Genomic DNA, 27,232 nt, shown 5'->3' on the forward strand with positions numbered 1-27,232 from the left:
GATAATGGCCATTGGGTCATTCTCCAGTTCTCCAGTTGTCATCACAGCATGAAGTTCATCAGCCCTAATCAGTCTGAAAACCTTGACTTTGCCTAAGTGCTTAAAAATCTAGAATGACTTTTTCCCCACTTGCAACTGGAGCTATTTAAGATATTCACCTAGCCACCACCACAGTGAAGACAAGTAAAAAATGCTTGGAGCTTCTAGGTATCTTTGGTCAGCTTCCAATTTCACTGACCAGAGAGCCAGTCTTTTTACTGGTCTTCCCCTCATTGCCCAGGTAGTGACAGGCACTATTGATGAGCTGATAGTTCTATTCTTTTCCACCACACATAAGGTACTCATTTCCTTTTCAAAGTATCTTTGTACTTAATTCGACTCAGTTGCCATGTCTCCCTTAATTCTTTCTCCTCCAGACTAAAAGCTGCAATTTTTTCAAATCCTTCTGCTTGAGTGGCCAAGGTAGTTATTCCCCTCTGTGGATTCACTTCCTACATTTGTCTCTGTTGTAGCAGCACTGTACCCAAACTGGACACTCAGCCAGTCCTGTGTCATTCAGTGCTGTGAGTGAAGTCACAGCAGTACAGAGCTGTTCTGACAGCTCGTTTCATCTGACCCACAGGCTATCCTCCTAAACACATAAACTGATCTGATGTGTGCCTTTTTGGCAACAGCATCATGTTGATGTACATTCTGCTTTTTGTAAGGAAGATGATATTCAATGAACTCTGATGCGCTCTGAAACTCTGCATTTGAAAAAGCAACAGAGCATCTTTTGCCCCTGAATATTCCCTGTCTTTCTCACACTGATCCTCCGAACTTCAAAGTCATGGGTCTAATTTATGTTTTTTGTGTTGAGCATTGGCCCGTTTTTATATAAACCCAAACATCTGAAGAAGCATCTTTCTGTATTTATATCACATTCTGTACTGCTGTGACTTCACTCACAGCACTGAGTGACACAGGACTGACTGAGTGTCCAGTTTGGGTACAATGCTGCTACAACAGAGACAAATGTAGGAAGTGAATCTGCAGAGAGGAATAACTCATGGGTTCCATGAGTGAGGACGAGCATCAGGAACCACTTGGCTCTGCTCTTGGACCCATCGCTTTCCCGTGGTGGAAAAAATCAGTTTGCCTTGGCTCCCCTACGTGCAAAACAAAGACAAGTTTGTTTAAGTTTGGGGGTCGGTTTGGAGGTTGGGGATGGTTGTTCGTTTGTTTTTAATGGAAGAGCCTTGAGTGGCCGGGCCAGAGGAGCTGTGTGAATGATCACCCGTACCTCCGCACCGAGGAACCCGCGCTCCTTTCGCAGCGCCCCGCCCGCCCCTCCCGCTGCCGCTGCCGCTGCCGCCGCCCGGGCACCTCCTCCTGCGGCGGGGCCGGGCGGGACCGGGGCCGGGCGGCAGCCGCGGGGCCATGTCGCAGCACAGCACGCTGCTCCACCTGCTCGCCGGAGGGTGAGTGCCCCGGGAGGCGGCATTCGGGGGCAGGAGGGCGCCCGGGGGCGGGATTCGGGCAGCGGGTCCCGCAGCCGCCGCCGGGCAGCTGGGGCAGGGCAGCCCCCGCCGGGGCAGAACAGCCCCCGCCGGGGCAGAGCAGCTCCCGCGGCTCCGCCGTGCTGGCCCGTGCGGTCGCGGCTGTGCCGGTCCCGATCGGGGCTCGGCGGCGCGGAGCAGCGCCGCAGCGCCGCGGGAAATGCCCGGCTCCGCGGCTTGGGAAGGCGGAGAGCCTCCCTGTGGGACACGGGGTTTGGTCCAGCCGGAGCTTTCCCGGGATGCGGGGCAAGGGAAGCGGGGTGCTGAACAGAGCGCCACGAGGCATCCATGCGTTCGGGAGGGCGCCCAGCTCTCTCCATCAGCGCGTGGCTGAGATTCCTGTGTCACTTTTCTGGCTTTAAATAGCGCGGCTGATTCTGGTGAGTCAGGTGTTTGGACCCCAGCCGAGCCCCTCTGCATTAGAAGCGTGCCCCTGAGCAAGTTATTTGTCCCGTGGCGTTTCTGCCTTCCTTGCTTTAAAGTCTCAAAACAATGAGCTTCAAGTTTATGGTGCCCTAAAGCAGAAAATAATGAGGTCCTCCAGACTTTGCTGAGTAACTGCAGAAGTCCTCCTTAGGCATCCATCTAATCCTTTTCCAAATCCCACCAACCTGCTGGAGTCTGTGTGACAGTGAGGCCTGTGATACGGCATGTACAATAAGGCGCATAATTTAATTGCTTTTAATTAGTAGATTTCCAGTTTTCTGCAGCTAATCCAGTCCTTGTGCTATGTCAATCTTTGCATATGTGTACCTGTCCTCTCTGTTCCCATTGTTATTTTGTATATGCTCTTCTCTTTTATTAATTTATTCTTTGAACTATATATGCATTGCATCTTAGACTTTTTTAATACATTTATCTTTCTTAGCTTTCTTCTTAAGCTTTTCTTCATCTTTTTCCACCATGGTTCGCAAAAAACTGAGAGTTTGGCTTGTGACAAGAGTGTCACTCATGGGAACTTTGTCAGTCTGTATCTCGTCCTCATCCATTAAGCAATACTCCCGAATTACAGCTAATTAAAACCCTGGGGCTAATAACGTGAGTAAGAGATGAAAGAGAAGTTCAGTTTATTGCTGCACGATATTTAATATTACTGGTTTGTGTAATGAAACAAAACAGGGTCTCATTTGTGAAGGAGCAGTTCTCCACTTTATCTTCCAGTATAAGAACCAGGGACCAGCCAAAGAAACTTGTGAGAGGTTCGTTCAGAACTAATGCAAGAACACAGTTCTTCCCACAGTGTGCAGTTAAACTGTGGGACTCCTGGGAACAGGATGGTAGAAGGTAAAGGCTTCTTATGTGTCCAGGAAGCATTTTAAAAATATGAATGAAAAAGAATGTGTTGAAGGCTACTAAAAGCAAGGCAACATTTCTGGCTGAGGAAATCCCTGAACTGAAAATTGGGAAGCTGGGAGAGTGTTCTGGAGGTATTTCTCCTACTCTTCTGTAGGTGACCTTTATTTTTCTGTGTCCTAGGCAGAAACCTGGTTTAACTGCAGGTTTGTCTGATCCAGCATTGCTGTTCTTAAATGAAGACCTTCAAGCCATCTTAATTTTGGCTATCCTAAGAGCTAACATGAATTACCAGTAAACTTTGTCACCTCTGTGCATGTGCTTATACACTTTTTAGATCACTTAAAAAATGTTACCAGTGTCTTTTGTATTTCTCAACTAATCCTCTTTTTCAGTCACCTCAAACTTGTCGGTTTTCCCTTTAAAATGTGAAAGCAAGATCTAGAGGCAAGTACCATTTTCTAAGGTAAAATTACCCGCCTTCTTCAATTAGCACTTTTTGCTGTGGCTTTCCTCTGAGAGTACATGTTGTACTCGTTTCCACTGCTGCTCTTCATCCTATTTTGCAGAAATTGCTTTAGTTCCTGCTTCTAGAGTAATGACACATAATTTTCCATTTCTCCTGAACAGAAGAATTTTGCAGACCTATGGCTTCCATATAGTGTAAGCAGCTGTATCATCGTCTAATGCACGATAATACATCACAGTTGAGATTTCTTCTAGTTTTGAACAACTGGTACACCTCATTTCCTTAGCTTTAATTAATGCATTTTCTTTTTTCCTCTTTAGTTTCACAGCAGCTCATAGTGGCCCTTCACCTCATACTCTCTTTCTGCTGATTAAATGGCCACTATGCTAAGGAGCAACAATTTCTTTAATTGTTATTGTGTCTTTTGTAATACTTTTTTGTTTTCTGTATGTATCAGTAGCTTCAGGAACATGACCTCAGGAAACTTTTCTGTATACTGGAAGCATGTGTTCAAACTCAGATCCTGACCATTGCAGGTGGGGAGTTCTTGAAGAAATTATACATTAAGAGAACATTACATAAACTTTTGCTTCCTTATGCACTATTAAAGAGAAGAATTATTATTATACCAAGCAATTGCTTCTCTCAGTGTTTTCCTGATGTATTGTTTGCTCAGCTTTTAGATAAGGAGTTGAAATAGCCCTATTCTGACCTTTTAGACCTTGATCTGTCACCACTGTACTCAATCTTCTCCTGAACTGAGACTGTACTTCTGGTCAAAGAAACAACTGGCATGTAAGTCTGGAGCCTGTATAAGACAAATGAATAGAATCTAAGGTAAAGAACAGGACTGTTGGACCCCTAAGTGGATAGGGGAAGAATCTGTATGGGAAGAATCAACATGGCCTTTGTGAAAGCAGACCCTGCCTCATACAGCTCTGGATTGCTACGTAGGCTGTGTCTTGGAGTCTGTGCTCGATCAGCTTGTTGACCCAGAGAACCTGAGCCGGGCTGTTCACTGCTTTGCCATGTGCTGTCTTCTGAGCTGGAGCTAAATTCAGGAGTCAGAACGTTGCCAGACTCCCACCACTCATCATACACCTCCTGAGGGAAATTGCTGCTGATGGACTGCTCTGCAAGTCGTCACCACTGCTGTGTACATCTGCCAAGGGCTTGACAAAGCCACATGAGTGTTATGGAACAGCATAGCTAGTTGTGGGCATCATTAGCTGCATAATCTCCTAGCTGCCATAGCTTCAACTCTTGGATGTGCAATAGACATCCAGGCCTCTTTTTTTTCAAAATAATTCCTCAGAACTCTAACTGTTTGCTATCCTGCATTGTCATATGTAATTCTGATTATATACCTGACTCTTCCCTGATATCTTGTAGTTCTTTGGTTGGCTTTTCTTTCTCTGGAGCAGAGTGAGCTTTTTATTAAGCCTCCATCTCTTGTGAAACAAAGCAACTTTGGCTGTTGCAGATGTGAACGATTGTTCATATGTCAAAGCCTCTTGCATGGCTTGCATGCAAATTCATCTCAAAACACTCTTTCAGGTACTGAGCCTCCTCTAGAAGAGCAGAGTTATCAGTCAAAGGATTTAGAGGGGCAGAAGCTGAGAACCAAACGTGTCAGTTATGGCTTGTCCCTGGGTGGTGGAAAGGGAAAAAGGGGATATGTGTCCTTTCAGCATTCCTGCAGTGTGACAAGAGCCATTGATGGAGATGGTTCATGAGTTCCAAAAATAGGTTTTGCCTGCTGAAGGTCAGAGTCCTCTTTCATTAAGCAAGCCAGGCTTGGAGAGAGCCTGGCTGTTGGCAGAAACTACAGATCTTGCTTACAGGGCCTTGCCAATGTGGGTCTGGTGTAATTGTGGATTAAAGACACGGGTAAGCTGAGAGGTGGGAGAGTTCTGTGCTGCCCTTCTGTGAGCCGGTGTAGCTGTGGTGAAGTGTGGGCCACGGTGCTGGGTGATCTCAGCAGAAGGCTTTGCAGTGAGGGTGGGCAGCAGAAATGTTTGCTCTGGGGGACTGCTGAGTCCCCATGGACTTGGGACTCTTTGTCTCAAACACTGAGTAGAGCTTCAGAGTGAGGCTGCCAGATGATGTCCCAAGCTGAGGCTGTTTTGTTAATCAGTGTCAGAGCAGGAGGTCATGTGTGACACAGGCTGGGGTACCTAACCTCCTCTCCCAGAGGAGAGAGGTTGTGGACAAGCAGGGTCAGAATTATTGCCCTATTATGGCCCAGAGGTCATTCTTACGTGTGCTGCTGTGCCCTAGATGTGGTGGAACAGCTGGAGCCATCCTGACCTGTCCCCTGGAAGTGGTGAAGACACGTCTGCAGTCATCCCAACTGGCACTGCGGCCTCTGTGCCTCCCAGAGGTACAGCTGCCAGGGATGAGTGTGAGGCTGATGAATCCCACCCCACCATCTCCTGGAGTGCTCAAGTTGCTGAGGTGAGCAGGACAGGGCAGTGTGCTTCTTAGCACCAGGGAGGTGATGGTTTGGCCATCAGAGGGCGTGAGGGAAGAGAGAAAGAGAGTTGAGCTGAGGCTCTGGAAGTCACAAGTGCTATAGAAAGTTTGATCAGAGCACAGGTACATCTGCTTCTCACTAGTGATCTGTGCTCTGCAAGATCAGCTTAGGGGGCTGGGAGAAACTTCTCAGCTAGTGATTGGATCCAACCCTGAGGGATGGCATTATCAAGAATAGGATGCAATGACTAGTGACCCATGGCAGGGTAGCTGGAACTAGATGATCTTTCAAGTAATTTCCAACCCAAGGCGTTCCATGATTCTATGGCTGAAGAAGAGAGGAGAAGTGATTGGAGAGAAAATGAGAGCAGGGCAGAAAAAGGATAACACGAGAGGTGGGTAGGAGGTGCTACAAGAAATACTGAAGAGCAAAGAAGGACGAGGAACAGGAGAGTCCCCAGCTTAGTTACTCTGCTGATTTCTCTGTTCATTTCCTTCTGTAGGTCCATCCTTGAGAAGGAAGGCAAACGGTCCCTGTTCCGAGGTCTGGGTCCGAACCTTGCTGGGGTTGCTCCTTCCCGGTGAGTTCTGCTCCATGGAAGTGCCTCATGCTGCACACTTCCTAAGTGTGGCTGTGTCATAACTGTCACTCCACTTCCTGAAAGCAGTCTGCGCCTTGTGCTCACATGCCACAGGATCCTTTCACACAGACATCTTCTGGAGCTTCTGATCATAGTGTTAAGATAATTGCTGGGGGCCAGGTATAAATCGTATCTGATGTCATGTTAGACAGAACTGTGATGGGAGTAAGAAAAGTTGGAGTGAGACTGTACAGTAGTGTCTCTGCTCCTCATAGGGGAGCTGTAACCTCTTCTGTATTTTTTTCCAATCAGGGCTATATATTTTGCTGCCTATTCTGCTACTAAGGAGAGGCTTAATACTGTCCTGGTGCCGGAGTCCAAGGAAGTACACATATTAGCAGCAGCCTGTGCAGGTGAGCCTTTTCTGTCTCCAGTCAAAGCCAAGAGGTCCTTCTGTCTGGAAATGCCTATGTGTTTCGTTCCTTCTCCATTGCTGCTCTGAAGTTTTCTCCCTCCACATGTGGAGAAGTGAGTTCTTTGGGTAACCCAAATGTTTTCTCACTCTTCATTCTTCTTAGTCTCATCTCTTGAAGTCTTGTCTTTACCCCTTCAGCTGCTATCATGAGCTCTATTCTGCTGTGAGAGGAAGAAGCCAGTGTGTAATTTAGACCACTCACAGAACCATTCCTCTTGATATATTCCAGTTCTCTAACAAAATCCTCTACTCTTGAAAAATTAGCATTCTGTTTCCTGCCTCTTTGTAACACCCGGGCCTGTAGTGGGATTTTGTGGAGGCAGAGGAGCTAATTACCACTAAACAAAGGCTGGAATAGGGGAGGAGGAGAATCAAATAGTCTGCCCTAAATATCTCTTCTCAAGGTCATTCTCAAATTGCAAATGCCTGCAGCTTGCCAAGCAGAGCTCTGAGAGCTGATAGATCAGCACCTCTTCACAAACTGTCAGCATGATCCTGGCACTCATGGCTGTCTTCCTCTTCTGTTCCCCAGGCATTAGCTCAGCCACACTCACCAACCCCATCTGGCTAGTGAAAACCAGGATGCAGCTGGAAGCCAGGTAAGGCAGGCCTGCAGTGCAGAGCCACTCCATGTCACGTCAGGATTGGTTTGGGGGTTCGTGGGCAGAGAGAGGTCTGTGATTTCTCATCAGAACATGGAAAGTCATAGGCTGGGCAAGAGGCTTATGGCTGTGTTCACAACAGCCCTGCAGGTCAGGGTGCAGTGTGCTGTCCTCATCCTCTCCCTTCTTTCCAGGGTGAAGGGGGAGACGGCCAGCAACGCTCTCCAGTGTGCCATGCACGTGTACCGCACAGAAGGCCTGCGTGGATTTTACCGTGGGATCACTGCCTCCTATGCTGGAGTGTCAGAGACCATCATACACTTTGTCATCTATGAAGCACTGAAAAAGGAGCTGAGAAACAGCCAGTATTCCCATTCCCCATCACTCACACTTCCACCAAACAACAACGATTTCTTCGGACTAATGAGCGCTGCCGCTGTCTCCAAAACATGCGCTACATGCATTGCATATCCACACGGTCAGTGAGTCCTCTCTCCTTGCTGCTGCTCCCCTTGGTGGGAGATGCCATGCCTGCAGGATCCATCTGCTAATATGTGGCTTCCCCTCTTGTCTCCCCAGAGGTCATTCGGACGCGGTTGCGTGAGGAGGGCTCCCGGTACCGTTCCTTAGCACAGACTCTGCAGCTGGTGGTCCGTGAAGAGGGACCCTTGGCTTTATACCGGGGACTCCTGGCGCACCTGATCCGCCAGATCCCAAACGCGGCCATCATGATGGCCACCTACGAACTCATCGTACATTTGGCCTCTCCCACCTTGTAAGCTGTAGCACTTGGCTGAGGCTGCTGTGGAGGTACAGGGACATCGTGGTCCTGAGGCCTGGTCTTTTGCAGGACTCTGAGAGGTGGTGCTTTTTGTCACAGATCAGATCTGGGTCAGGCTTTCTCAGGACACAACAACTATTTTGTGCCAAGTGTTTTGCTCCAATATGCACAGTGTAGCATTTTTTTTTCCTTCTGGAGACTTGAATTATTCCAGTGCTTCAAGATGTCAGGGTACTGGTTTGACAGTTCCTGTTGTAATCTCCCTTGATGAAGCAAAGGCATAGAATTTACTGGGAATGAGACAAAGCAGAAAAGTTTAAGAGTGTCTTATCCCAGCATGTTCACTTCTTTTGGACCCAGTAACAACCATACATGGGTACAGTTGGGCATGACAACAGGCTAGAGCTGAAACATCTGAGAGAACTGCAGCAAGCAAGATCTTGTGCTGCAACCTTTGCCCTCAGAGGGGCTCTTCCACTCTCACCTACCATACTGCCTTCTTGCCCCTAAGGAGGATTTCTCAACCTTGGCTGCCAACAAATTGCAGAATTTTCCTCTGGGTCCCTCACATGTTGCAACCATTGCCCCAAGATGTGTCAATCAGCTGACAGCCCCGTTTTGTCTTACAGGGTCTGAAAAACCAGACCAAATAGATCCAGGGAAGAAGCACAACCTGCTCTGAAGCACTGTCCTAACAACTCATGCTAGTGCTGGGCTCAGAGCCATGCTAGTGCTAGTATCTGTTGTATTTCCATCCCCTCCATGCTCAGCAGAAAGAGGAAGATGCCTCCTTCCCCCAGAAGTGCTGGGGCTGTTCTACAACTGGAGCCCCTGGTATAAAAAAATACTCTTATCATACTGATAAAAAAAGCAGATTATGTGAGAAGATGGATGAAGCTAAGGAGATTTGGCCTGTTTCTGTTGCTACACTAAGTGATGAAAAGAGCCTTATTTATTTTCCTGTGTTCAAGAATTCAGTTTGCTGCATGTGCTACATTCACCTGCGACAGGCTTGAGAGCCTTCTGTTCCTTTGTGGGTCCCTAGAACTGAGTCCTGGGGAAGGCCCCATTGTGTTTACAGAGCATTTTGATTCTCAGAAAGGCTCGGGGTAGGGTCGTGAGTGATGTGTTTTTCTTGCTTCATCACATATGCTAAAAAATTGTAACCCTTCCCCGAAATAAGGTAGTAATTTCAGTAAATACATGCTCTGGACAAGCTCCAGTTTCACATTAGAGCCTACACTATTTCTTTCCCTGGCTGTAGTGAAAAACTGCAGAAGTCCTGAATGTTTTATTTGAAATCCATTTATTTTAAAATCCACTTTGTTTCCTCATCTTTCTTACCTTCATTCATTTAGTATTAGGAGTATTGACAATTTTACAAAGCGACACAAAGCTGCAGTGGTTTGTTGGTTGTTTTTTTCTTTTTTTTTTTTTTTGCATGAAACGAGAATAAACCTCAAATGACAACATTGAAAAAATATACAATATATATATATAATATCTGGGGAGGGGTTGTGAGAAACCCCACTCTGAGCCCTATGGCTGGCTCTGCCTTTCAGATTTCCATTCTTTCCAACACCTGCATCCCAGTTTGAACCGTGCCACCATCATGTGTAAGTGCCCTAACACATGTTTCTGGAGAGCCAGATGGGGGGTCAATAATGTGGGGAATGTCCACAATGAGAATGGCAGAAGATGAAGGAGCATGGGAGGCAGAAATGATCAATGAGGGAGGAGCACATGTGTACACGGTGGGGGAGGAAAGAAGTTGAAAGTCAGACACCTCCTCCTTCCTGCCATATGTTTTGGGGAGATCCACTGGGCGGGTGTTTTAAAGCTCCTAGTAGCGGTGAGAGACGTCACTTTTGCCGATGATGTGCCGGTCATTCATGTCACTGCTGTCCGGGGAGTCGGGTGTCTCCGAGTCAGTGCTGTCGTCATCATCCTCCATGCCCTCGCCAGCTCGGCCCTCCACACTGCCTGCTGCCCTCTCCTGACAGCTCTGGTAGGACTGGGGAGGTGAGATACGAGGTGAGGGGAAGGGTGTGACAAGCCACCTGGCCGCCCAGCCCCGCCGCGGTGGCCGCTCCTCACCTCCATGGGGTTGACGATGATGGTGAGGGCCGAGTCGTCCCAGAACATGTCGCTCTCCTTGCCTCCAGTGCTGCTGTGCCCCGACTCAGCAGCCCCAGGGACCTCTTGCCCCATTCCCCGGCGGTGCAGGGAGTGGATGCGCAGGATACCGAGGATCACCATAAGTGCCAGGAAGCCTACGCACACCACGATGATGACGGTGGCAGCACTGGGGACCACTTTGGAGAAAGAAAGCGAGAAGTTGTGTCTAGAGTCTGTCACAGAAACATGCATTTCCAAGCTGACATGCAGGAACTGAGATCCTGGGCAGAGCCTCGGTTTTTGGTCTATGCAGGAACACAGCCTGACTTGTCTGTGCCCCTGGGCACAGGCAGTTCCTGTGATGTAGACTCTGTGGAGACTCTGCACATCTTTATCTGCAGAATTTGCCAGAATGTGTTGCACCACATATATCTGCATCCTGCTCTTGGGAGGGAGAAATGCGTGCTGGGGACAGCTCTAAGGGCTTGAGGATGATTTTCAGAGTGTGATTTCTGTGCAAGCAGTAGAGAAAGCAAGAAGCCAAAAGATGCCTTCGTTGCACATGGAGCAGAAGTGAATTCTATGATGGACTTCTAATAAGTGCTGTGGTAAAAGCGTGGCTTCTCCACAGGAGAAAAACTGAAATTCATCTAAGACCCTTAGCCCAACTCCTACATGTTTGTTTTAGGCCTGTAGACTGATCCTCAACTCCCCAGATAAGCACCTTCCCTGCAAAATCTATCTAGGCCCTCCGCAAATTTGTTTGTGGTTCTGTTCAGCAGGGAAAGTTTGCTGCTGCCATCAGGCAGAGCTGGGGAAGGGAGAGGCAAAGGCTGGCACATGCACAGGCTGCCCCTGCAGTGCCAGCTGCAGGACTGGAACAGCTTGGGATCAGCTACTTTGGAAGCTGCAGCAAAAGCTAGCTCAAAGGTGCCTTGCTTGTTCCCTATGACAGGGGACCAAAATGTCTGTAAAGTCCAGAGCTTTCACAGCCCAGGAGGAATTGATTGGAGGTGTGGTCATGCCCGAGGCACAGGGCTAACAGCACAAACATACATCTAGTCTAGCTTTCAAGCATCTCTCTTCTCTGTTTTGGGGGCAAAAATTCTCCTCTTGTCTGTGTGGTGCCATCTCCTGTATTTTCCTGCCTTGCTGACCACCACCTACTCCCATTTCTTTCTTTAGAGCAGTGGCTGTCTTGACTCACTTTTCTCTCCTGCTGTTGAAGCTTCGTTCTGAAATTACTTTACACAAGCCCCCACAGCACCTTTGTAAGGTGCATGAATGAAGTCAGCTTACAGTTACTCTTTTTAGACCCTCTGAGGTGCAGAATTCAGTTGGCTTCTACATCAAGAAGATAATATCCCACAAGAGGATTGTTGCAGCATGCTCTAAAATACAATCTGACAAAGACTGCAGTCCACTGGCTAACGACGAGTGGAACAGGACAATATAAGGAGAACAATGATAATGGGTGCAGGGAGCTGGAGAGGAATCCTCCACTATAGGTTCTGCCAGGATGTGAGAAAATGAGCATCCTGATCTAAAGGAATAAACCCAAAAGATAGTGTTACATACTTGGGTTGTTGTGGGTGCTTGCCAAACTGTGCCCAGACAGCTCTGCAGGTAAATGATGGCCTCGGTGCACAAACTGCTGGGAGCTCAGAATATGGTTAGGATGAGCAGCTCGGTTCATGTTGTGGAGAACATTCACCTGCAGAAAGACCAGAGTGAGGGGACTCAGCCCTGTGTCCATGGCACATTCTATGCATTCCCATGCACCATGTCCTCCCCACACATGCAGAAGAATCTCTGTGCATGTATCAGTCTTGTACCTCGACAGTGAACTCGTTGCTGGAGTAGCGTCCGTTCATCTCAGTGCAGGACAGGTGAAACTTCCTTTCATAGAGGGCAGCACCGTGGTTGATGTGGTAGGAGACCTGGCGTAGGATCTCCTCATAAACCGCAATGCTCTCCACGCCTGAGGCAACAAGAGAGGGGTGGGGTGAGGAAGCTCCTGCTCCAAAGTCACCTGGCATCCTAACCCTGCAGCAGCTAAAGGCTGCAGAGGGATCCAAGGGAGTGCTGGGTTTGTTAATTTTGGGAAGGGCTCAGAGATGGAGCTGGCTGAGGAGGACCGGATGGAATCCCTGCTTGCATCGCTAAAACAAGTGGAAGGGAAGGGAGGATTGAGAGCAACAGCCCTGTTATGTTCTGGAGAGTACTAAAGTGTTGTACCAGTCCACAAGTTGTGGGATATGTTGTCCCTGTCATGTCATGCAAAATGCTGCTGACACCTGAGAGCACCAAACCCCAAGGAGTAAATCAGGAGGAGTGATACAAGCCTGGGTGAGAGCTGACACCATGTTCCAGCACTTTGTACTGGAGGAAAAGCCACCTGCCAAGGAAATGGTCTGCAAACTTCCAAAAGCCAGGAGTTCAAGAAACGGTGACATCTCAGTGTCACAAAGTACACCAACACATCCTAAGGTCAAGTGCTTCTCCCAGTGATGCCTGACAGTCGGTGACAGAGGCATAACTAGGTAGCTGTGACCATGGAGAGGACATACCTGTGATGGTCAGGTAGGCAGAGGTGTTAACGAGCTCCAGGCCCCGCTGCTGCAGCAGTGCTCCATCCAGGAGCAGGTACTCCCTCTCTGGGTCCAAGTCATCTCCTACCAATGAGATCTCGCAGCCATCCAAGTTGTGCACAATCTCATCTGACATTCGTGTGTCTGTCACTGAGATGCAAACAGAAAGGAGATGTGGCCAGAAAGCCAGACAGCCATCAGAGAAGGAAGGAGTTACTCAGAGGGGACCTGCTTACCTAAGAGTGCTCACATCATATGTAATTACTTCTCCTTCTCTACCTAGCACTGACCTTAAGTAAAATCACTGTCAGTCTAATTACTTGTTTCAGGATGGTTCTAATGACATTATCTATGCACATAATAAAGTCACTTTATTTTGGAACAACATACTATTATCAGTCTGGTTCATGATAATGCATCTTGGCTGTAAGGACTTTGTTGACAATGACAGTGTGCAAATTAGAAACAACACTCACACATTCCCAGGCCCTGCATGCTTTTGAAAGCTTTTCCCTGTCTCACACTGTTGGTTACCATGGTTGAGATCTTATCTTCTTTAAAATGGCAACCACATTCAATAACTAACTGCTTTCAGCAGGATTGAGAAAAATCTGCTCTCAAGTCAAGGAACTCATCATTGTGTAAGGAAAGGCAAAGCTTCTAAACAGAAAAGTAGGAGCAAAAAATCCTATTACCAGAAGAGATATGAAAGAAGTGAATGGACACAGAGCATAGACTGCAGAGAAATTATCTGAGCATGATGGAAAGAAATTGAAGGACAGGATACTGTAGGGTGTGAGGAAACTGGCTGGGAATTCACAGGAAAAAGTGAGGCAGGAAGAGAAGGAAGGGAGCAAGAAGTAAAAAAGAAAGCAGGAGAGAAGGAAGTGGGATGAGACTAAGTTAGTGCAGGAGTAGAGCGAGTAATGGGCAGGACATCCATCCAGCACTGGATTCAATAAAGGGGAATGTAGGTAAAATGTAAAAGGGATTAGGAATGAGCAGCCTGGGAAAGAATTAGGAGAGAGTGAGGCAAAGGAATTGAGTGGATAGAAAAAGTACAGGGAGGAGCAGAAAAGGATAAGAGCCGATTAGCCTACATATTGACAGACAATGTGCCTTGCTTCTAAATTTGTAAACTCTCACTTTTTGGTGTAATTACAGGGGCTCTACTTCCTCTGCAGGACTGCAACTCTTGTCTCTTACACCTTGCCCTGTGTTCCACTCACCGGTACCGTGCCAGTTCTCATCCTTCTTGGCCTCCACCTGGTGAGAAATAGAGCAGGTGATCTGGAGGTTGGGGAACAGGGGAATCCCTTCTGGAGCCTCAAAGTCTGACGCAGGATGAGCAAAGTGGGCAGTGCCACTCAGCAGGATCTGGGGGGCATCAGGCTGTAGCACCACAACATAGCCTTCCACATCAGGAATGGAGACACAGGACTCCTCGCTGAAACACCTGAAGGAGAGCAGTAGAAAACATCAGTTGCCTAAGCTTCCAACAACAACATTATAAAAGATCACCTCCTGCCCATCACTTCCAGGGAAGGGAATATCCTTTTTCCAACAGTCCTCCTAAAGCTTCCCTACAGCCTGCTGAGCAAGGCAGGGACGTGTGATAGGAGTGACACCACTGGGATCTGGTGACTTGGTCACATCGACAAACACAGAGAAAATTAAAACCAGTCCACATGCCTGGAACACTGTGAGTGGAGGGGACTAGGAAGCATTACTACAGTATCCATTTGTATACTGGAAAATTAATCATTTATTTTCAGGAAGATTTTTACCCATTTTGAGACCATCTTAAAATACAATTATTTTAAAATACAAAGTGAGTCAGTGTAACTTTATTTAAAAGAGAGGCAACCCTCTTGCTGAACTGAGCCAGAGGGGCTGGCTTGCCCACTCACTTGACAGCAGTGGTGAGCCTGAGTGGCCGCACCCCAGGGGTAGCAAAGCGCAGTGAATTCATGTAAGCCACGTGCTGGATCGCGTGGTTGAAGGTTTCCACATCATCACCCTCCAAGGTGAGCAGGGACTGAGAGGGGTTCACATGAACCTAGAGGTGGAAGAAAAGAAAATACTCATGGCTCCTTGGCAAATGACAGGAATCCAGGCTGAGAGAGACACATAGGAGAAAGGCGGGGAGCTGTCTGAGGTGGGGGAGCAGGCAAAGTCCTGGGAAGCAAGGCTGGGGAGGAGAGTGGAGGAGACCCATGCAAGCTGGGCAGATGGGCATACCTTCATCCCTTTGCCCAGACTGTCGAAGTCACTGTAATCAAGCCCCTCACGGCAGGCATACAGGCATTCAATAACCTCCCGGCTCTCCAAGCTACCAGGGCGCACAGTGAAGCCAGCCAAGTAACCATGGAAGTAGTGGTGTATCAACAGAGGATCTCCTGAGGGAAACATGGCAGGTGGAGGGTGTGAGAGACATGGCGAGGAAGAGAGCAAAACCACAGCAGCAACAGTGTGAGGGCCATGCAGAGGTAAGGGACATGGAGGGATACAGAGGGGGGCATGGGGCATGGAAAAGCCCAGACAACAAAAGCAACAATGTAAGGGACATAAGATGTTAAGGGAGGTACAGAGGGACAGAGGATTGAACAGGATATGGAAAAGCAAAGACAACAAGAAGACAGGGGATGCTGAAGAAAGAAGATGAAAATTTTTGAAATTCTAGATGGGGGAAAGCGAGAAAAACAGACCAACAAAAAGACAAGGGCAGTGAATGGTGGGTAGCATAGAGAAGTTTCCATCAAACTGCTGAATGCCAGATGGAAACAATTTCTTGTCCCCTTCTCACTCTGCTTCCTGTGAGGGCTTGTAAAAGAAACTACACATTCCACAGATAGTTAGGGATGAGGTGACATCTCCTGATGTCTCTAATGGCTATTGTGTTCTTCAGAGATCAGCTTTAATGATCAGGCATGAGTACTCTTTATCCACACAAAAAGCATACTCCAACTCTCAAAGCAGGCTGCAGTCCTTCCATCAGCCTTTTCATGCTCCACAGGTACCAAGGTATCAAGGACCAATGTGCCAAATAAGGGGTTTCCTCCCACGGTGGAGGGAGGTGGCAGGAGAGGACTGGGGAAGCTGTATGAGGAAGGCACCATGCAAAAAGTGATAGTCATGCACAGTCAAGAGGGGAAGAGATCCATCTTCTTTCTTTTCCCTACCTTGCACAGAATCAGTGGTGTTTTCACTTCCTTTGGTTTTCTCTTTGGTTTTCTCCTCTGCAAAAGGAGAATATCTGGATGAACAATAAGGCATTGGAAGATGGTAGTTACAGGGTGAGGCAAGTATCTCTACTTGCCTGTATAGGCCAGTCCCCAGGAACAGCTCTGTGCCAAGCAGTGCACCCTTCAGCCCTAGAGGCAGCACATCACAGATGACAGAGGGCAGAGTTCATCTCATGAGGCTGATAGTGACATCACAGGATGAGTAACTGACTTAAGGGATAAACTACAATGTTTGCAGTTTTTCAATCCTTTCCCAATGTTATCTCTTTTGGGAATTAGCCATGTTCACAGCCAGCTATGTTCTCAATATTCCTTAGAGACACAGATGGCTCCAGGAAATGGTCCCAAGCTGATCAATACCGGTTGTTTGCAAAACACCAATCAAGAAAGCACAGAGCTGTGGGAAGATCTCTGACCTCAGAGAAGCAGCAGTACAGCAAAGATTTGATCTTGCTAGAAACTTCCGCTGGAGTGAAGGCAAGCAGTAGGAAAATTCCTTTAGTTCTGTCCTGCTTCAGTCTAGCAGGAGAACTGAAGAATCTGAGAAGTGCAGCCTTACATCTCCATAGAACAGGTTTTAATCTAGTAGTGATCTAACTTTGTTCCTTACCCGATTTTTGTCTTTCAACCCAATTCCTGTACAGAAGGATTTATGGCTTTTTCATAAGACCCTCAAGACACAGAAATCCCCATCAACACAATCAGCAGCATAAATAGTACTGCCTGTTGAAAGTACTGATAGAAATGCCAGTGCCTGAATGAGGTACAGAGTTTCAACTCTCCTCTGCCTGAAAGAGCAGAGGTTATCCCTTGCATATTCTGTGGCTGTTGTTCAGGAAACTGCCAGTGACACTTTCTCCTGAGCTGTTACTACCTTGGTCCACGAAGAAGGAAGGAGACACGCTAGCTTTGGTGCCAAGCAGGCAAGATGGCTGCAGCATGGTCTACATCATTTAGTACTGGGTGGTGTTTCTCTCACTTCTCCTGGGTCTCCCTCCACCCCTTTATTCCCGCATGGGAAGAGCACGGCCTGGGGAGCAGGGCACTCACCGGCCCAGCAGGCCCCGATCATGAGGGAAGGCTCGGGCCGCGGCGGGTGGATGAGGCCGTTGTCGTGGATCAGGGCAGGGTCGTAGGAGACGCCATCCACGTACAGCGTCACCGTGGGGAACTCCAGGTTGAGGGCGTAGTGGTGCCACTCGTCATCGCAGACCTGCGGCAGACAGCAGAGCACGGCATCGGCAAAGGGCAGAAGGAGAAGGGACGTGGGGAGGATGCAAACCCTTCCTCACCTGCTCAAGCTTCCAGAGGAATTTCACAGGCCTCGCGCTTTCCAGCAACGGCCAGTAGAGGAAAGAAATCCGGCAGCCATGCACAGCCAGAGAGTAGTGTGAGTAGCCATCCTCTGCCAGGGGCAAGCACAGGGATTACGTGTCACACTCCAAGCAGTCCCGCTAGCCAGAACCCAGAAGCCCACGCTGCCATGCATGACTGGCACTCAGCACCGTGTGCTCAAAGGACACTTGAGCACTCTGAGGAAAAGGGACACCTAAAGAAGCTGTGTTCCTAAGGAGGAACCCCTGCCCCAGTCCTGCTTTGGAACATCGGAGATTCACCCCTGCAGGGACAATCCCTTCTAAGGAGTTAAGAGGCAGTGGGCAGAAGTGTCACCACCCCAGGAGAAGCCTCACCACTCCGCACTGTACTGCAGATCACGGTCTCCTCTTCCCGCCTGCCTTTGCTGGGCACCACGGCATGCTTCATCCACAGGGACAGGGTGAAGTGGTCACTCAGCCCCTCGTGGCCATTCGGTCCATTCACCACAGGCACCTGGGCAGCCTGGCTGCCATTGAACCAGTAGATGAGGCTGCTGTCCTGGCTGTAGTGCACCGAGAGCCGCGCCGTCCAGTTTGCCGTGGGGCTAGGCACTGGCAGCAGGTCAATCTCTCCCGAGGCAGCACCTACCGAGAAGGGAGGGAGTCAGGAACCTTGGCATGGGAGAATAAGGAGCTTGAGAACTGGGGATCAGATTAAGTGGGCACTGGAAACCTCACTGAAATGTCTGAGTGCACAGGGAGATGAGGAGTTGCCTAAAGGCCTTCTCCTGTCTGGAGAAGAATGGTGACTTTCTATTCAGTGCTGAGGGAAGTCCCACAGACTCTGCATAGTGGAACAATGCACAGAAATCTTTGGATTCCCAGCAAGGAAAGCACAGGTGGTCCCCTATAAAACTAGAAAGTTGTGGAAGTGTTCAGTGCCAGGTTGGATGAGACTGAGCAACCTGGCCTTGTGCAAGGTGTCCCTGTCCCTGGCATGGATGTTGGAACTAGAGGATCTTTAAGGTTCCTTCCAGTCCAAACCATTCCACAATTCCACGTGATATGGGCGGGAACACCCATTGCCCCTCAGTGCAACACACAAGCTCGGTGTCCTCCCACCCCAGTGACCACAGCAGATGTGAGGAATGTGTTCCCCAGCACCTCTGCTGTGTGAGGGGTAGGGTGCTGTGTCACAGCCTCCCTCAGCCCAGGAAAGAACCGATTCACCACAGAGTTTGCGCAGGGACTTCTCCGAGTAGTTGTCCCGGTCACAGCCCTTGGCCACGTGGTTGGTCTGCAGCTCCACCGTGGCCTGGATGTTCCACAGTGGCTCATCACAGGTCTCCAGGTGAATGGTGGGGAAGAGTGCCAGGCTGCCTGCACCGGGGGTGTACTCAATCCTCTTGTTCCAGCCTAATGGAAAGGAGTGAAAGTGAGGGATTAGGATCTGCCAAGGACACAGGGCCAGAACACCTGGCATACACACAAGTGGCATCTATGGATTAGTCCAAATTTTTGGCCCTTTCCACACTGGAAACACAGCTTTACGCAGCTGGCATCAATGCATGGGAAGATTTCCTAGAATCACTGAGTCCCAGGTCCCAGCTTCCACAGCTAATACTGGTGTGTCATCACTCTGTGGTTGGTCAGCCTTTCTTAACAGGCAGAGCAGGTGTTTAGCTGCGTTGATTTCCCCTTAATTCTAATAGACTAAGGTGAACCTGCAGGAACACGCCACCACTGGAAAAGACAAATATCTTCCAGAAGAGCAGCCCCAAAAACAATCTTTACTGAATACAGTCTATGAGCCTTATCAAACACATAGCAGCTCACAGTAATCCAAGGAATGATTTTCCAGTGGCTTTGCAACAGACTTAGACATCTACTGTGTCCCCTGATGGAGATGAGCTGGTGCTAGAACTGAACCATATATGTGGGCACACAAATTTATGTGTTTGTATATAAACATCCGTGATGAGCAGGACTGAGTAGTAGCTGAGGAAAAGCGAAGAGAAGAGATAAATGTGTTTGGAGGTTTCATACCCTGCCAGCTGGGTTTGCAGGTGGGTTTCACCTGGATTTCCACTTCAGCATCATCAGAAGCCCTCTTCTTTCCACAGTCATAGGCTGTCACTGTGAATTTGTAGACACGATCCGCACTGTACTGCAGCTTCTCCGTGTTCTCGATGTTCCCTGGTTTGCAAAACAAAGAGATCAAGGTAGAGGACAGGCAGTCTCCTCAAAGACGTTCCTTCTAAAAATCACTCATATCTTTGATCAATGACAAAAACAACCAAAAAAGAGTTGAGTCACTCTGCCCAGTGTCACTTTGTAAAAAGTTATAGCATCCCACAAAATGGATGCTGCTGCTCTCACCAGGATAGATCAGCATCACTGGAAAATTTATATAGCACAGCTCTGCCTTCAGATGGGGCTGGCAGAGAAGGAGCAGAGCAGGAGAACAAGAGTGATGTGCACGTGGTGGGTGAGGATTCTTACCATCATTGTCAATGAGGAAGGGAATATTGGGGGTCAGGATCTCATAGTAGCAGATCTGGCTGTACTGCGGGGAGCAGTCGCCATCGATGGCCTCCACACGCAAGATGCGGTCGTACAGCTTTCCCTCGGTCACTGCCACGCGGTACAGCTTCTCCACAAAGACAGGAGCAAACTCATTCACATCGTTCACTCGGACATGCACTGTGGCCCTGATGCAGAGAGACATCAATAAGAACTGATGGGCTGATTACGAGCCACACGCCACCTAAATTTCAGAGTAAGCCGTTCTTTTAAAGTGCACCACTCTGATTCCCAGCTGTCAAAAGCAAAGACAAGGAAAGACACCTTGATTTCAGTGCAGCAATGCCGTCACACAGGTGTTTGGACAATGGTTTCTAAGCTCTCAGAAAGAGCAAAAGTAATAATAATGCAATCTGGACCTCCTACCAATATGCAGCAATGTAAAACAGCACTTTTAGAAGCTGCTGTCAAACAGCCCTCCATTCTGCATTCACTCATGTGACAGCCAGTGAACATTTCTCTTTGGGTCTTCTCAGCATGTTGAGTTATAATGTCGTGGCTAGAGAAAAATACTTCTGGCTAAAGGAAGTGTTTCCACAGCAACTTTCCTTTGCATTTTTGTCACAGATCACATTTTGTAGCACACAGCAATGTCTGCATGAACTTACTTGTGTGATTTTTTGGTATTTGCTCCATCAGGTCCCTCTCCACAGTCATAGGCCTGGATGGTAAATGTGTGCTCCTTATGCGCTTCACAATCCACTGGTTCCTTGGCCCGGATCAGCCCCTCTCCTGTAGCTTTGTCCAGGATCACAGCTTCAAAAGGTACCCCTGACCCATGGATCCTGAAGCCACAGATTTCACCTGGTACACACAAAAACAGAGAGGAAGGGGAGAAAGAAAAGGACTGAGGAGAGCATATTACATCCCTTCCTTTCCTTTCCCATATTTTCTTCCTTTCTAACTTACACTTTCCATTCTCCCCCATTATCATCCTTCATCTTGAGCATTTTTTGGCTCCCTAGGATTTCCTCCTGCTATCCCTTACAGCCATTAACGGTGCAGATTGCCATCTACTGGAGAATACTCCCACGGCAAGGAGTCCTGGCCAGCATCAGGAAAGATTGAAGGTTACAAGGCTCAAGCTACATTTATTAATGCTACACAGTCCTGGGGAGCACCTTATTTCTCCTCTGCATCCCTCAGGGAGGCAAAACGGGCCATACACTGCAGATAGCCAGAGCATGAAGATCCACGATGTCTCATCCACCCACACGCGCAGGATGCGCAAAGTACCGCAGGGAACTGCAGATAGGGTCACCTAAACCCTAAAATTCAACTCCCAGGGACTACATTTACTCTCCCAAAGCTGAGGAAGAACGTGTGAGGAAAACCCAGGCGTGGCCTAAGCAAGCACTAGGAATACAACCACTGAGAGCCTGGACTGTTGTTCAGGGATTTGTGCTCACTGTGAGGGGATGTAGCACTGCCAAGGAAGGGTGCCCTACCAGCTTTCTCCAGGGCTCACAGACTCAGCACTGTGCATGTGATCTTTGGAAATAGCAGAACTGCGTCAAAAAGTAGCTGGCTCCACCCTCAGTTCCTCTCCCTGAGGAAACAGCTCACAGCATCCTAAATCAAGCTGTGCCCAAATTGCCTCCAGACTTCACTAGGGACCTCCTCCAGAACAGGGCTTGGAGGTGATTGTTTCCTGAAGAGGGGTAGGATCCAGTATAGGGATGAATGTCACTGTGTCCCTGCCTCTCCATAGGTGTGTCCCTGCCTTGCACCCTTGCCAGAGCTGTTCCCCACCTACCTGCATAGCGCAGTGGGGCATCTTTGTCCAGAGCAAACAGCGGCGGGTTGAGCAGGACAGTGTTGTCATTCTCCATGACGATGCCCTGGTACTCGGCCTCAATCCATGGTTTGTGCTTGTTTGCTGGGGCAGATTTGGGGTAAGGGATTGGAGAACAGGAATGTATTAGCCACCAACTGCAGATTCAGTAGGAAAAGAGAAGAATTTCATCCCCTGGCAAGTAACAACCACCTTCTTCTCTAGAAATAAAGACATCTAAAATAGGCTGGGAGAAAAAAGTTATCTTTATTTAGTTCTACTCACGGGAGACCTCTTCAGAAACAATGTGTTCCTTCTTGTGTCCTCATTACTATCTTATTAGAAATAGGTGGAGAGACACCTGGGTGCCCAGAAAAGCTGGAGCAGCTAAAAAAAAGTGAACTCAAGAGGCGGAAGCAGCCTCAGCCTGGAGACAGATTCCAAATACTAAATCCTTTAGCTCAATGAAGCCACAATGGAAGGATCCAGCCTACATCTTCCTTTGGGGTATCCCCAGGGGACAATGCAGCCATTATCACTTCTGCCTAGCACCCTCTAGACTAAGGCCCAGGACCTACACAGACATGCCCAGGTACACCTTCAGTCAGCCATCCTATGCAAATAGCAACCTATTCTGAGAGCCCCTTGCTCTTTCCTTCCCCACTCCATGGTGAGCACCATATTCCTTTGGGCCCTCCTTGCTAATCCCGTTGGCTGGAGACCAGCCAGGCTTGGCATGGAGGCAGCAGCCAGCAGGAGGCTCTGAAAAATGTCACAGGCCCAGAAATAGCAAATTAATCTTTATCACACAGGCTCCGGGGCAGGGAAAGGGAGAAATAAAGGGGTGGGGGGGAGTGAAGGGGAGGGGATCGGAGGGGAGAGAGGAAGAAAAATCATTACAAATTACAAACCCCTCCCCCATGCCCACTCCCTGCCAAATGGGCCTCAGAGATTATATTACATGGCCTAGTTACAACCCCCATTCCCAGATAATCCCCCACTCTCCCACCCTCTGGAGACCAAGATTTATTACAACCAGCAACACTTTGAGCACAGCATGGCTCAGAGCTGGTGGGGAGTAGGATACAGAGCCATTCCCCTCAAGGGCACTACTTCCAATATGTTGAATCCACCCTCTGCAGCACAGTGTCCTCTGAAAGGCCATACTGGCATGGCCTCATGTGTTGGCTCAAAAGGGGCAGCATCCTGTGTAACCAAGCACTTGTGCATTTTGGGGCCGGGGGGGCTGCCAGGGGTGGCTGGGGGAGCAGCAGGCAGGGTGACAGGTCAGCGAGGGGATGTCCCAGCAGGGCAGAGCGGGCAGATCCCGCCTGGAGTGGAGCGAAGAGCGTGGGTTGGCACTTCTCCACCACCATATCGACTGAGATTATAAAGCATTGCGTAGGAAATCCAGAGCAACATCCATCCTGCTCAGTATGCAGGTGGAATCCTCCCTGTGTGCAAGTGCCCGTGGCTCCCCCTGCCCGCCCATTGTCCCCACCAGATTCCATTCTGCTCCGGCTCTATCCATGCGCCACACCATCGAGGTGGGGATCCAGAGCTATAAATGCCAAATGTGCCCTGTTGCTGGGGTAACAAGCTGATGGTACAGAGATAAATCCTTTGCTGCATCCACCTGCAACTTGGGGATCACCAATCTGATTTCTGGGAAATGAGTTGTTGGAGAATAGAAAAACATTTTAGGAATATTTTTAGGATACAGACTCCTACCAGGATACAGACTCCTACAAGCTTCAAGAAAGCTCCCGTCAATCTAATATAATTTGCCAAAGGTGGGTAGGTGTTTCCGAGTGCAAATTCACAAAGGAGAGGGAGAATCCAGAGTATGAGGGGCCTTTCCTTGCCACCGAGCCCCATGGAAGCAGAGCAGAACAAATAAATGCCCCTGCCAATGTCAGGGTGCACACAGCTCTGCAGCGCACCCGCCCCATAGCCCTGACTCTTCCAAGGCACGGAGAGCACCCTAAGGTGTCACATTCCCCGATGAGCCCAGAGTCCCTCAAATGTTTACAGATTTTCCCACCCTGTCAGATTACCAACACGCTGACTGCCCTCGGATGAATCTCTCAGGCTTGTCTCTACCAGAAACCTACAGCTTTCTCCATCACTCCGTGTGCTCAAAGAACATCTGCATTCAGAAGGTTACAGCTGTAGCGCTGGGGTGGTTTGGGGGTCTTTCATCTTTATCACATGAAATACATAAAATCAGCCTGCATCGCTAACGCATAACTATGCATAAACAGTTCCTATTGACAGATTGTAGATGGATGAACTAGGACTGGAAGATGGAGCTGGGGAATGTGTTTTATGAACTGCAGGGATCTGTGGAGGAACAACATATTCTCTCCCAGCATGCTAGGGAAGGGATGGGAATCTAAATCCACCCAGTGATAACTAAACAAAAGCATGACAAGTGGGTGGGAAAAGGGAAAACGCGAGGGGAGCGCCAGGAGACGAAAGAATGGAGAAAAAAGCGGTGGTAGGATGACAGATGGACAAAGTAGAGAATGGAGATGGGATGGGATGAGAGCGCCCGAAGGGGCGAAGAAAGCCGGGACCGCCGGGGACCGCGGAGATGCCCCGACAAAAACGTGCCGGGCGAAGGCGGCGGGCAGCGCGGAGCCGCACCGCCACCGCGGGGGCGGATGGACGAGCCGCGGCCGGCGTGTCCCTCCAGAGCCCCTCCGCAGGGGCTGCCGGTGGGTCCCAGCGGAGCGCCCGCCGCCGCCCGGGACCGTGCCCGCGGCGCTCCGCCGCTCACCTTTGTTGGAGGAGCTGCCGGGCAGCGCGGCGCAGAGGCAGAGCAGAGGGAGGAGGACGGCGGCGCGGGGCCGAGGGTCGCCCATCGCGGCGGTGGCGGCGGGTCCCGGCAGGACCCACGCCCTCGCTCCCGCGGCGGCGGCGCGCAGGGACGGCGGCACCTCCGGCAGCGGCTCCGCGCCCCGCCCGGCCCCGCCCCGCACTGCAGCATGACGTCACGGGCGGCGGGGGGCGCAGCCAATGCGCGCGGCCGCCGCGCCAGGTGCCGCGGGATCGGGATGCGGGATCGGGATGCGGGATGCGGGATGCGGGACCGGGATGCGGGATCGGGATGCGAGCGGGGCGCGCCGGCCGCTCCTCGCCTCCCCACTGCGGGCCAGGCAGTCCGCGGAGCGCGGCGCGGGCTGCGGGAGCCTGCCCGGGGAGGGGGGAAGCTTCGACACCGGGACGAGGAGGGCGTGGAGATCGGGGGGGATGCGGGGGCGAGGGGCTGCAGAGCGCACCCGGAGCCCCGGCTCGGGCTGGGCAGGGCGGAGCTGCCAGCCTGCCGCCGCCTCTCCTCGACGGGGTGTCCGCACCGTGGGGAGCGCAGGCCGGGGCGCTGCTCCGACGAAGCTCGCAGCCACCGGCGCCACGGTGTGTGGAAGGACCGGAGAGGGAGGGCTCCTTGCCGCTGGCTGGAAGTCCAGAGTTTAATACGAGCAGCCCCCGAGGAGGGCGGAGGCTGAGGAGGTAACCCACCGTCTCTACGCCCTGCCCAGGCGAGGCGGAGATGCTGGAGCAGGGGCCGTCCCGGCCCTTTCCGCGCCCCCCGGCGCGGGGACTCTTACTGCGGCGGGGGGCGCGGGGACCGGGCCGCTCCGCACCGCGGGACAGCCACCGGCCCGCCCGGCGAGCCAGCCTGGTCCCGGCTCCGCTGCTGCCCGGCTGCTTGCGCTCTTTCCTCCGCACCGTCCGCCGCGTCCCTCTGCCCCGGCATGCCTCCCAACCTCACCGGCTATTACCGCTTCGTCTCCCAAGAGAACATGGACAATTACCTGCGGGCTTTAGGTAACGCTCCCCTCCCCATCACGCTCCCTCCTCCCCTTTAGTTCCGTATCTCCAAAAAGTTGAGTCGGAAAGGGGAAAGAGGAAGGGAATTGGGAACCTTCTGGTCCTTCGTCTCCTACCATCACTTTTGCGCTGTGGTAGGAGAGGAAAAGAGGTACTATGGCTGATGGTCCTTGGCTAAGAGTGGAGGAGCTCTGCTGGAGGAGGGGCCCGGGTCGTCCACACTTCCCCCCTCTTTCTCATCCTCTAGATATCAACGTGGTCCTGCGAAAGCTGGTCTGCCTACTGAAGCCAGACAAAGAGATTATCCACACGGGAGATCACATGGTCATCCGCACCATCACCTCCCTGCGGGACTATGTTATGGATTTCGACCTAGGAGTCCAGTTTGAGGAAGACCTGGGACCCGTGGATGGACGCAAGTGCCAGGTGAGAAAGCCAAGCAGGGCAGTTTCACAGGGGACTGGGGTGTGCTAAAGAGTTCAGGGACTTGTTCAGCTTTTTGACTCAATACCCAGGTAAGAACCAAGCCCAGAGCTGGCATGCCCCTGCAGGTCCAGGACTAAGTGGTTCTATGAGTAAATCACTCACTGCCAAGAGAATGAGCAGCAAAGAGCCAGAAACCAGTTCTCTGGGATCTGGAGGATATTATCCTCTGGAGCAAAGCCCTGAAAAGATAGAATGTCAGGCCACTTGGCAGAACTCTGTTGTTGCACTTGGAAGCCAGAGGGTCATTCACCTCCAACAAAGACCATCTGTCCCAAGGAGCCACTAAAGAGACACCAGATGAGGGACTGCATTTGACATTGTGTCGGAGAGGAGCAGCCAGTGTCAATGCTGGAAACATGCATCACCGTGATCCACTTGTCTCAGGACCATGTTTCCCCTCTCCTTCCCTTCAGACAACCGTGTCCTGGGAGGGCGATCAGCTGGTGTGCGAGCAGCTCGGAGAGAAGAGGAACCGCGGCTGGAGGCACTGGTTGGAGGGGGACCAGCTGCATCTGGTGAGGAGGGGTCCGGTGCAGCTTGCAAAATCCCAAGCACAGCGAGTGGGGGGGACACAGTGTGGGTGCTGTTGGCTCTGCGCCAGCCCTGCAGTTTCCTTCCCCCTTCTCTCAGACTTCATCCCCGGCTCTGCGGGGGGCAGCCACCGCTTCACACAAACATCCGCCTCCAGGGTTTAAAAGTTAAACTCGAAAGTTAAACAGCTCCACAAAGGCGATGTCCCTTCCCTGCCCTGCAGCCAGACCCGCAGGGGCTTTGGGAGGGCTCCAGCCAGCAGCGGGAGGGTTGGCAGAACTGGGGAGAGGCAGGAGAGGATCCAACCTAAACTCCTCTCTTGCCTCCCCTTTCCCAGCGCATGACTGCTGAAGACGAGGTCTGCGTCCAGGTTTTCCAGAAGGTGAAGTGAGCGCTCCCCGCAGAGATGCCCGGACGGGACCCGCGCTCCCCAGTGCGAGAAAGAAAAAGAAACAAGACCCGATCGAGCCGAGCCCCCCCGTAGCAGCGTGTTTTCTTGAGCCTCGCCCACCGGCCAGCAGCGGCCGGGCCGGCCGGGGG

The 27,232-nt window shown here is 50.5% G+C and overlaps 3 protein-coding genes across 4 annotated transcripts; 2 read left to right on the forward strand and 1 right to left on the reverse strand.

The window, feature by feature from the left end:
* The first annotated feature begins 1,415 nt into the window (after window positions 1-1,415).
* On the forward strand, window positions 1,416-9,535 carry LOC118700012 (solute carrier family 25 member 33-like). Its single transcript, XM_036404291.1, has 7 exons — window positions 1,416-1,460; window positions 5,581-5,757; window positions 6,279-6,356; window positions 6,669-6,769; window positions 7,364-7,430; window positions 7,628-7,911; window positions 8,013-9,535. Exons 1-7 carry the CDS (start codon window positions 1,420-1,422, stop codon window positions 8,210-8,212), a joined length of 948 nt encoding a protein of 315 aa, XP_036260184.1. The 5' UTR covers window positions 1,416-1,419; the 3' UTR covers window positions 8,213-9,535.
* On the reverse strand, window positions 9,502-24,848 carry CLSTN3 (calsyntenin 3). Its single transcript, XM_036404288.2, is given in 19 exon segments — window positions 9,502-10,228; window positions 10,312-10,529; window positions 11,911-12,046; window positions 12,168-12,313; window positions 12,903-13,073; window positions 14,153-14,379; window positions 14,834-14,982; window positions 15,165-15,322; window positions 16,106-16,162; window positions 17,219-17,381; window positions 17,461-17,573; window positions 17,860-18,129; window positions 18,715-18,900; window positions 19,531-19,680; window positions 19,987-20,195; window positions 20,676-20,871; window positions 21,824-21,946; window positions 24,624-24,792; window positions 24,795-24,848. Coding segments are annotated over 19 exon segments (3,051 nt in total). The 5' UTR covers window positions 24,834-24,848; the 3' UTR covers window positions 9,502-10,057.
* Window positions 24,843-27,164, forward strand: RBP5 (retinol binding protein 5). 2 transcript variants are annotated; one of them, XM_036404294.2, is made up of 4 exons: window positions 24,843-24,884; window positions 25,923-26,101; window positions 26,575-26,676; window positions 27,030-27,164. In XM_036404294.2, exons 1-4 carry the CDS (start codon window positions 24,863-24,865, stop codon window positions 27,081-27,083), a joined length of 357 nt encoding a protein of 118 aa, XP_036260187.2. In that variant the 5' UTR covers window positions 24,843-24,862; the 3' UTR covers window positions 27,084-27,164. The 2 variants fall into 2 exon arrangements, with proteins under 2 accessions (XP_036260187.2, XP_036260186.1); XM_036404293.1 differs by lacking the exon at window positions 24,843-24,884 and adding an exon at window positions 25,170-25,672.
* Window positions 27,165-27,232: the final 68 nt, after the last annotated feature.

This window comes from Molothrus ater, chromosome 2, assembly GCF_012460135.2.
Source record: "Molothrus ater isolate BHLD 08-10-18 breed brown headed cowbird chromosome 2, BPBGC_Mater_1.1, whole genome shotgun sequence".
In the NCBI taxonomy this organism is placed as follows: Eukaryota; Metazoa; Chordata; class Aves; order Passeriformes; family Icteridae; genus Molothrus; species Molothrus ater.